This window comes from Ictidomys tridecemlineatus, chromosome 4, assembly GCF_052094955.1.
Source record: "Ictidomys tridecemlineatus isolate mIctTri1 chromosome 4, mIctTri1.hap1, whole genome shotgun sequence".
Lineage (NCBI taxonomy): Eukaryota > Metazoa > Chordata > Mammalia > Rodentia > Sciuridae > Ictidomys > Ictidomys tridecemlineatus.
In genome coordinates, this window is record NC_135480.1 from 58,780,941 (window position 1) to 58,792,762 (window position 11,822).

The 11,822-nt window shown below is 34.2% G+C and overlaps 1 protein-coding gene across 1 annotated transcript; it reads left to right on the plus strand.

Annotated features, from left to right (window-relative positions):
* The first annotated feature begins 577 nt into the window (after positions 1-577).
* On the plus strand, positions 578-1,537 carry LOC101970535 (olfactory receptor 52Z1P). Its single transcript, XM_005342111.2, has one exon. It carries the CDS (start codon positions 578-580, stop codon positions 1,535-1,537), a length of 960 nt encoding a protein of 319 aa, XP_005342168.2.
* The last annotated feature ends 10,285 nt before the right edge of the window (positions 1,538-11,822 follow it).

An 11,822-nucleotide genomic window follows, 5' to 3' on the forward strand; every position in this document is an offset into this window, starting at 1 on the left:
CAGTGGTCAATCAATGTAAAAGGGGTCATATGTGCTATATTGCTTGAAATCTGTCTTGTCAACTTAATTTACTTTTTTACAAGAAGCAAACTCCATTTCATATCTATTTTTCTCAGGGATATGAAAACATTGATTCTATATTTTTGTATATTGTTTTTTTTTTTATTTTGAAAGGCAGTAGATGATAGTGGTTAAAACTAAAGCTTTTAGATTTACCTGGTCTGACAGAATCCAGTAGGAGCTATGGTAAAGGATAAAAGTATGTGGAGCCCCTTTTTCATATGTTATGGATTATTGCAGAGGTCTTTTCAAAAGGCCATTATAAAGACTTAAGTTTATGAATGTGTAATACTATGTCATGTTGGGCAGTTATTAAATGATAATTATTTTCTGAGATGCAAGAATTAATTAGGTTAGAGGAGAAATAGAATTTTAGGATAGGCAATCCATCTTACTGTCATTTCATGCAGATGAAAATACTGGGAAAAGTTAGATCAGATGACATTCAGCCTTAGGTGGTGCTCCTGAATCCTTGACCTTGCACTCTCCTTCATTCAAGGGAAACTGAGCAGCACAGATGGATTCTTCCCTTTACAACCACACCAGCCCTCAGGATGTGTGGTATGTCCTGACTGGAATCCCAGGACTGGAAGATTTGCATACCTGGATCTCCATCCCTATCTGTTCCATGTACATTGTGGCTGTAGTAGGCAACCTCTTCCTGCTCTTCCTGATTATAACTGAGCACAGTCTCCATGAGCCCATGTATCTCTTCCTCTCCATGCTGGCCTTAGCAGACATCCTTCTCTCCACAACCACAGCTCCCAAGATGCTGGCCATCTTCTGGTTCCATTCCACAGATATATCCTTTGGTAGCTGTGTAGCCCAGATGTTCTTCATACACTTCATCTTTGTGGCAGAATCTGCTATCCTCCTGGCTATGGCTTTCGATCGTTATGTGGCCATCTGTTACCCACTGAGATATACCACAGTCCTCACCTCCTCAGTCATTGGTAAGATTGGCATTGCGGCTATGGTCAGGAGCTTTTTCATCTGCTGTCCATTCATCTTCCTGGTGTACCGACTTTTATATTGTGGGAAAAACATCATTCCTCATTCCTACTGTGAGCACATGGGCATTGCCAGATTGGCATGTGACAATATCAATGTCAACATAATATATGGCCTGACTGTGGCCCTCCTCTCTACAGGGATGGATATAGTTTTCATCATTATATCCTACATAATGATACTTTGCACAGTGTTTCAGATCCCTTCCTGGGCTGCCAGATTTAAGGCCCTTAACACATGTGGTTCCCACATCTGCGTCATCCTTATGTTCTATACACCAGCATTCTTTTCATTTTTTGCCCATCGCTTTGGAGGCAAAACCATCCCTCGCCACATCCACATCCTAGTGGCCAACCTCTATGTGGTGGTGCCCCCTATGCTCAATCCTATCATCTATGGGGTGAAGACCAAACAAATTCAAGAGCGAGTGGTTTTGCTTTTCTCCTCTATGAGTACATGTTGTTAAAATGATAAATAGCATGCAATACTGTATATTTCCAAATAAAATGTTTTCTCTCTTAAAAATCTCTTTCTGTGAGGAACAGATATAAAAAAAAATCTATAAAAAACGACAAAATCTTAAAAGGATAGTATCTGCCAAAGGTCTACACTAAGTTATTGAAGGTAGTCAAATATTTTGAAAACTACTTTTTCAACATTTCTAGAAATCTTATCATCATGCATTTCAACTTATCCTAAGGACACAAAGAGAAACTATTAAAGTGGAAATATTTGGGGTGGGGAGCAAATACAGATGAAAATACTGGGAAAAGTTAGATCAGATGACATTCAGCCTAAGGTGGTGCTCCTGAATCCTTAACCTTGCACTCTCCTTCATTCAAGGGAAACTGAGCAGCACAGATGGATTCTTCCCTTTACAATCACACCAGCCCCCAGGATGTGCGGTATGTCCTGACTTGACTATTCCTATGTAGATCTAGGAAATGGAAGTGGAAAGTCATTGAATATTGTAATAGTTAATATGAATTTTTGCTGAAATGTAAACCACTTCTACTGCTAGAAACAAACACAAAGACCAAAGACAGGAAAGCACCATATTATAATTATTTTGCTATGACATATTTCTTGAATTAAAATATTATGTCTAAATGAGACATTGTCTGATTCATGGATATCTCAGTTTATTCTATGGCATAAACAAAATATATACATTGAATGAGTGGATAATGTTGAATATAAAATAATGAACAACATTAAATTAACCCACATGGGAACACATGAATGATTAAAAGCTATTTTCTCCTACTCATTGGGGATGTTAGGCCAAAATCATCAAAGGAACATCCTGGTATCTAACAGAGGGTTTATTAAACAAGTAAATGGTTGAAAAATTCCATACCTAGCAACAACAAAAAATATTTAGAAAAACTAAAAATAAAATCCAGTAGAATACTATCTAGAATGTTGCACAGAAAAATCGCATTTAAAGAGGATATAATCACATCAGAAAAAGTTATATTCTATTAGCTTGTCTTGATCTCCTTCAGATCAATACACATTTGTTTTAAAAAAAAACATTTATTGGTTCTTTTTAGTTATACAGGACAGTAGAATTCATTTTGATACAATTGTACAAGCATGGCATACATCTTATTCTAGTTAGACCTCCTTCTTATTGATGTACATGAAGGTGGATTCATTATGGTATATTCATATAAGTTCACAGGAAAATTATTTTGGATTCATTCTCTGTTTTTTTTCTTTTTCTATCCTCATCCTTTTCCTTCATTCCCTTTTGTCTAATCTACTGAATATCTTTTCTTCAATACATATTTTTACAAACTCTTCTCTAAGACCCAAGACAATGCATTGTTTTTTCTCCACACACTCTTATTAATCTCTCCCTATAGACAAACTTATTTGTGTATATTTACAAACTCACACACATACAACAAAAAAATGAAGAAAAGCTATGAATAGACTTTTATATATTATTTTCATTGCTAGAGTAGAATAAAACAAAGACTATTAATTTTTACCACTCATACTTTGTCAAACCTTTGCAAACTGCTTAGATATATTTTTAATATAAAAACATTTGTGTTTCACACCACATTTTAATTAAATGTAGTTGAATTTTTTCTTTACTATGCTTTAGTCATTCTGCCATAAAACTTATACTCCTTCACAACAATTTTAAAAGGTTATTTATATTTAAATGTGAGTAACTGTACCTGTATTTCATAGACATTGAATCTACAGGTAAATTCCTCAAGTTCTTAGAGCAAGTGTCAATAGAAACTAAGGTCTGTAAGTTTTAAATATTAATATTTTGGTATTTAAAGCATCACTGAGTCATAACTTTAGAAAATATGAAGAGAATTTTTTATTTTCTTTTGTCTTCTTGACCACTAAACCTCTTTCAGCTAGTTAAAAATGACATCACCTCCAAAATTAGAACACCATAAAACTTGGGGAGATTTAAGAAAATGAACATTCTCTCCCACATAGAATTAACAAAAGCAAAAACAAAATATTATAAGGTTCTGAGATTGATAAAGTAAGAATAGAAACACGCATGAGTGAGAAGCTAGACAGTATTGTCAAAATCTGAGAATCAGAGAGTCAGGATATATTGTCTAGAAAAGAGAATAGCAATCTGTCTTCAACCTGGAGGCAGATTCAAGAGACTACATAGTCTCAAGAATAAAGTTTACTTCTGTGACTTTTGCTCTGCCCTCAGTGACCTAAAAAAATGATAAAACTATGTGACAAAGACCACAAAGTATCAAGAAAAGAAGTCCCATTTTTGCATGTGTTTTCACAGTCATATGAAAAAAAAATCATTGTTGAGGCCAATATTATGGAGTTTTCCACTATATTCTTCTAAGAGTTTTATAATTTCAGGTCTTATCTAATGAGATAATTCAGTAATCTAATCTAATGACTGATATAAAATGGGGAAATAATCATTAATGTCAATACAACACATGCAATTTCTGGCTATTCTCAAGTGTTCTGAAATACTGTAAAGATAAGAAAGTGTGAAAGGCTAAATATTTTTAAAATATAGGGGAAATATTAACTAAAAGTAGTAAGGACTTTATAGTTATTATTAAGCTTGATTACTATTCTACAAAAACAATGAAAAACTGAAATATTCATTGACAATTAACAGCTAGGTGTCTATGGAGACAGTATGCAGATTGGTTGCCAGATAGCCATAGGAGGGAGGGATGAATAGGTGGAATACAGAGGACTTTTACGTAAGTAAAACTATTCTGTGTAACATTACAATGGTTACATGCCATTATACATTTGTCAAAGTACACAGAACGTTCAACTCCAAGAGTGTATCTAATGCAAACCTTGGACTTAGACTGAGGATGCTTCTATTTGGAGCACCTTTTGACTATATCATGTACCACTCTGCCATGGGGCATTGTTAGTGGAGAAAACTTGTGTGCTTTAATGCAGGGGTTATATGAGAATTTTCTGCATTTTGCTATGAAACTAATTCTACTCTAAAATAATATCTAGTTATAGAGGTATTTTTAAAACTAAAAAAAAAAACTTCAAAATCTGAATGGGTTATCCATAGGGTCTAATTGGTAGAAGAACAAAAGGCTTCTGTCCCCTGAATCCAGGGCACAAAGAAAGATAAAACCAAGTCTAAGACTTAATGGCAAGAGTAAATAAGCTTCACAGAAAGCTAACTCCCAGCATCTGCAGGTTATGATCTTGTTTGAAAAGAATAGATCCCTGGCACATTGAAGAGGTACAGTTCGCATTCACATGAAACAGAGAAGACAAAATGTATTTACCTTCTCATTAAAAAGCTTTGTTACCTTTCTTCCCCTCTGTCATTGAAAAAGGTGGACTGTCTCAACATCACACAACTTACAACACTGACCACTGTATTAATCGTATTGTGCTAATCTGACTGGATTTAAAGAAAGGTGGCATTTGGGGGCCTCAGTAAAATATGTTTTCCTCTTAGGGAGGGAGAAAAAAACCTATAACAATTCAGGTATTCCAAAAATAAATAAATTCTTTAGTTATAAATTGCCCAGGAGTACAGAGAGCGTTGACTTGAACCATGTTTTCTGACATGATTGCCTCATGGCTGTGTTTGCACTGAGAACTTCTTGTGCAAAGGTACAGATAAACATAGCTGAATCGCTATTGTAATCCTGACCCAAAGATGATCCTTGCAAAAGCACCAGTCAGGACCTTGAGCTTAGGCGCCAACTCCCAGGGATAGAGAATTTTGAGCATAATAAGAGAACCCTAATGTCTTGCCAGTCCTGCATCTTTCAGATTACAGGCTTTGCTAAAACTTTGGATGAAACCTGTATAATAAACGTGGTAAATTATCTCTGGGTCATCATTCTCCATCATTGATGATGTTCCACTTGGCCTCAGCTTTTTATCTCAATGAGTGTCTATTTGTCTTTTCTTAATCCCCCATCACCCCTTACCTGTTTTTTCTGAATTAACAGTCATGGCTCAGAGATTGGGCCCACAACACAGGAGTATTTTGGACAATCCCCTAATTAAAGAAAATAAAAAATGAATTTTTCACCCTCTACCACAAAGAAGGAAACAAAACTATTACTTTTTGAGTTGATTAGAAAGAATATTTTATGCTTGAAAAAGTTTGTTAAATAACATAAAATGCTGAATGTGATCCAGATAAGAAAAGTTGTTCAAGCAGGTTCAAGGTGTTGTAAAAGTAGCACCCTATCAAATAACATGATATAGTATATCCTATAGTATTAGACATATTAGTGATTGGAAAATGTGCCATGTGACACAAATGGCATGCCCCAGTTGGTGAATCATAATGCAGAAATCAAGAATTCTGGAGCATGGACATATATTTACAGTGGAAATTATGCATATTCTTAAAAAGAGCTGCTAGTATGTTACTTGTTTGGAGTATTAAAATAGGTTCTCAACATGGGACACAAATGAACAATATAGGAAGAATTACCCATAATTTTTTACATATGTCATAAACCATAAGCTATAAATTCTTGCACAAGATGAAAACAGTATTTATTAAAAATGGACCCGTAACCATGCCTGGTAGGCATAGTCAATCACACAAAGAATAGCCCTGATTCCTATGTCAACCCTCAATGTTGTAACAATACACATTTATAGTCATATATAGGATCTGTTATGACCAGATGAGAGAGAAAGAAAATTCTAAAGATTGGTTCATGGAGTAGTTAGCTTGATTTTTTCATGGAAACCTAAAAATGCTTTCTTGCTCTTTGATTAGGAATGATATTGGATATTGAAAATCTTCCCAAAGGCATAATATTCAGAATCGCACCTAGTAATCAATTTGCTATGAAATTAAGGGACCACTGCTTGTAGTATGCAGTGGCTTGTAAGAAGTGGCAAATATTTGGGCAGCAAGTCAGAGACTTGGGAAGAGAAAACTTGGAAAATTAAACGGCATTTGATTAGATGGATATGAAAGGTTTATGGGAGTGAGAGCAAACCATAAATATATTCTTATTGAATATTATTGCCAACCAGAGTACATTCTATGAAAGAGAAGACAATGTGGAAGAAGAGATAAACCACTATAGATAAACAGAATTAAAATCTGATGTTCTCTGGATACTGATATTAAACACATTGGTATTTGTATAATATACCTATAAATGGTATAGCCATGATGGCAAAGATGGAGATCACAAATGGTCCTGGCAGCTCTACTTTGAGACATGCTGGTCCAGCTACAACTATGGATGAATGCCAGCTTGACCTGACCTGGTATAATTCCTCAGGGAGGCAAACAGGCTACTTAGTTGTAATTATTTGATTTTACTTGGCTGCCTCCAGCTGAATGGGCCATTTATCTATTCTTACAGTTAGAGATTTGGATGTTTGCCTTTCCTGCTACAGTGATGTATTCAGTGACTGATATGAGGTCATAAGATTTAGCCCCTTATCCCAACTTGGTACAATTGTCAACTGCATTCAAGCTTCAGAACATTCTATAAAAACAGCTAAGATCTTGTATTAGACTTCAAAAAAACTCATCTCCCTAAGTTTCTTTCCATTTTTTATATCTGAAATTAATACAAATCTTAGTTTTTAATTGATCTTCTCTACAAATCTCATCAAAGTTTGCTTCCAAGGCAACTCAATCTATAAGGAGCACAAAACCACAAAAATAGCAGAATTACAACAAAATGCAAAATTGTAAAATGTAAATTAGGGAAACAAACATATATTTAGGAATGAATACAAAATTAGGTGGGGGATAGTTAGGAAAAAACAAAGAATAAGGAAAGCACATTCAGCTCAAATTTGTCTTTGGATAAATTATAGGTGAAAGAGAAAAAGGAGATAATTAGATAACAAAGGAAGCAAACATTTCTTGTTTTTTAGATATAAATAGTAGGTGTAAGATGATATTTCATAAACATGTTGAATCTCTTAGCAAAATTCATCAGTGAAGTAGAATTCATCATTACTATAACCTTTTCAGGAACATAAGGTCCTGATGTTGAGTCATGCTCTTCTATGTAATAAAACACTATGGATAAATGAATATATTTCTGATGTCCTACTTAAGAAAATAAATCATAGACATCCAATTTATTAATCATTTTCACAATATTTTTATTTTATTTGCTTATTTTTATGCCATACTAAGGATTGAACCCAGTGCCTCATACATGCTAGGCAAGTGTTCTGCCATTGAGCTACAACCCCAGTCCCAATTTTTAAAGTATTTTTTTTAATTTAGTTTACCAGTTTATATTTATTTATTTATTTATTTAATTTTTTATTTTTTTTATTGGTTGTTCACAACATTACAAAGCTCTTGACATATCATATTTCATACATTAGATTGAAGTGGGTTATGAACTCCCAATTTTACCCCAAATGCAGATTGTAGAATCACGTCGGTTACACATCCACAATTTTACATAATGCCCAATTAGTAATTGTTGTATTCTGCTACCTTTCCTATCCCCTATCTTTTAAAAGAGGAGAGAAATAGGTTTAATGGATTTTACTCTGCTAAAGATTTAGGATGTCATATGGGTCTAGGCTTCAGAATGAATGCATACCTATGAATTCTAGGAAACAGATTAAGATTGATGCTCCTTTAAAGAATGAGCAAGATCATTGCATTGTCTTGAGCAACTAATAAAAAAAGAATGAGCAGTAGAGTAATGAAAAAAATTATTAAAATGGATAGGTATTGGTCCATGAGTGAAGGTGTTTCCAAATTTTACATGTAAACTGGAATTAATTGATTGATTGATTTTTGCCTACTCTGGAGCTAAATGGTCAGTGACAGTTTTTCAAACAATGAAGTCATGAACTGAAATTTGGGTGGGACATGCTGGCCTACCCAAAAGAAGGAAAAAATTCTGAGCTGGAAATAATGTTAAGAGTATTAGTAAAATGAAAGTAATAACTAAATTATTTTGAGCAGGTGGAATTACTAGTAAGTTTGTGAAGTTTTAGAGGGAAAAGACTCAGGATAGAACTTTTAGGGTTCCAAATTTTAATTAAAATAAAAAGAACAGAAGAAGAGGCAGGAACCAAACTATCCTAAATTATTTGTTGACGATTTAAGAAGTTCAGGATTGGCACAGATGCCAACCTGTTTTTATGATCAATTCCATTCAGTCTAAACCAATACCATTCTTATTTTTTCTTCACAGAGGAAATTCTGGAAAGAGCTGTATATTGTCATCCTTCTCTCTTACACTTGCTGAAATCCACTATGAATGTCATCCACAAGACCATTCTTACTAAATTTACAAATGTCACCACATTACCTGAAGTGCTCCTTAGTTAGCTAAATGTAGGATAATGTAGAAATTTAGAAATTGTCAAGGAGAAAGATACCATGTGCATTCATCTCTTAAATTTCACAGAAGCTTTCATGATAAATGACGTGCCAACTTGTAGCCCCACAGAAATAATAATGTGAAGATTGTACCATTTGTTTGTTTGCATCCGCAGAACATGGCATGATTTCCTCACAATTAAGAGGTATATCACAACTGCTTTTTGAAAGAAGAAAAGAAAGAAAAATAGCAAGGAAAAAGGGGTAAAAGGGAGGGATGAATTTAAAAAGTAGTGACGTGTAATAATTTGCTTAGAGTTCTACATGGTAGAACTTAGAAATGTCTGTTCTGGTAATGTTATTGAATTTACAAAAAAAAGTTTCAATAAAATAAAATTGAAAAGAATAAGACTTAAGACCAAGAGAGAAATACATGATAAAAGGTAATTAAGTGTAAATATACTTTTCTTTCTAGAATGAATGAGAAGACCTTTGCTTTAATGAAAGGAAATATCACAAGGATTTGTAAAGATAGAATGGAATTGGCATAGGAATATGTAAGCATTTAAGAACACTTTGGATTTTTTTTTTAAGTAAGGACAGCTGAAAAGGAACTTTGTTTAAAGGAATAAAACTTTTACATGTCAATTTCTTTGCACTTATCCTATTGGGAATGAAATAATAAAAGAAGAAAATGAGGTGATTTCTGCGAGTATAGAAATAATTGCAGGTATATTGAGTGTGCATGAACCCAAGAGGACTGACTTAAAATTCACTAGCTCTCTCAAGGCTTCGACTAGGGATGAGGAAATCCCTCAGGCCATGTTTATACCTCCACTATCTTCAACATACACTTGGTAGAGAACAGTATACTCAGTAGCCAGGAGCTTTCTTCTACAATTCAATCTCAAGAAATTTATACTGTGCTTCAGAATGCTAGAGAACTTGCTACGAGTTTTGTAGGAGGATGGACACACAGCCATGGTCTCAGACAGATGTAGAGAGAGAGAGAAATGTATCTGTATTGCAGAGACAAAAGAAAAGTTTGAGAAACCCCTCCCAGAGATGTCTACAATATGATATTGGCAGATGACCCTGGCATCAAATGGTTTAGAGTTCATGACAATAATTATTTTCTGTCACGAAGAGCACAAAACACAAAACTCAAGGGAATGAGATGAATCCATGGAGGAGAAAAAATGACGAGCAATGAGTAACAGTAATATGAAGAACTGACAATACTCTGCAGGTACCTGGTAAGAGTACAGCCATCTTACAACAAGTAGAGAGGAAGTCTCACTATCCTCAAGCTATCTCTTTTTTAAAATTTTTATTATTGGTTGTTCAAAACATTACATAGTTCTTGACATATCATATCTCATACTATTTTGTTACCAGTGTTTCCAATTACAATAGCTCCATTTAACAAATAGGTACTTACATGCTCCCTTGCCCACCCCACCCCCATCTGTACTTGTCAGGAAATGTTCACACATTGCCTCTTTATTTTTGAATAAGTCAGAGACACTGTGATTGCTCTAGGAGAATTCCTATTCCAAATGATTATCGTTGGAGAAGTAAAAGGTTGTTCAAATTGAAAAACTGACTGTACAGAATGTTGTCATAGATTAAAGAATTGCAAAACTGTGGAAATCACTGTATTGAGTGAACTGTTTAGTTTCTCCCAAATGCATGTTCTCGGATGAACTCATTCTTTGACCAGACAATCAGAACTATTAACTACATATGCTTTATGAATTTCTGGCATATTGTGATAGTTAGCATAGGAATAAGTGATGATTCATGGGTCTGCTAGAATAGTGAGTCATTTTGGAAAGTCTAGGGGAAAAAGAAGAAAGAACCTAAATCTATTTTCATGAAATCCTAAGTATTTTTTCAATATATAACTTGAGATTTTCTTGATTCAAGATGCATAATTTTTAAAGTAGCATTTTTGAGAAATTTCTTTTTTCTCGAAATAGGGTCTTGCTAAGTTGACAAAGCTGGCTTTGAACTTACAATCCTCCTGTATCACCTTCCAAAATTGCTGGAATTATAAGCATGTGCCACAATGTAATGAGAACTTTCTTATAAGATGTCAGGGGTCAAGTTTGGAGAAAGAAAATTCAGTCATCAGACTAAATAAGTCCTTAAATTTTCTTCAGTTATTCTATAGACCTCTTCTGAATCATTTCTGTTATCTCAAAGTCTGTCTTTCTTGTCTAGTATATTATTTGATTCCTTTTAAGAAATCTACTTTTTATCCCTTTATTTTCAATTAATTTCTTTTAACTGAGATCATGAGATGATACAAATTTTCCAGATGATGTAAAAACATTATAGATACATGAATATATTGTGCTTTTGAATTTTAAATATTTCTATTTCTAGTCTCTTCTACAGAGTTCTTTTACACTAATATTCTGAACAGAATCTTAGAATTTACTAGACCAAAATGACTATTCCTCACATGAAGGCAATTGAGAATAGAGCTCTGGAGGAGTAGCTGAAAACTGGGATAAGTAGGGACTCACCAAACTCTGATTAAATGCACATTTCCAATCAAAATAAATAAATATATATATTTTTTTCTTTTTTTTCTTTCTTTTTCTTTCCGCATGTTGGGTGGGGGGTGTCCAGAGTTCTGTCAGGGAAATAACAGACAGTTCAGTAGTTTAATCCCATATCCAGGTGATTTTGCTGATCCTAAAGCAATAGTCCTGCCAGGCTTCTAACCTCTTATTCTGGCACAGTACCCATAAATGCCCTTACTGAAAACAGTGATATGTCTCTATAGAGGTCATTTCTCTTCAGTAATAGGTGGATGATATGATCTTAGAGTCCTATCATAAGCAGAGAGAATCAAAATGATGAATTTTGATAAAAGCAGAAAGTAGAGTGCAATAGCACTGACTGAGAAACTTCTTTTGTTTCCATCAGGAGGCTCAAGAGCACA

Coding starts and splice junctions, on each gene's coding strand:
- LOC101970535 (XM_005342111.2), top strand. CDS start 578: ATGGATTCTTCCCTTTACAACCACACCAGCCCTCAGGATGTGTGGTAT.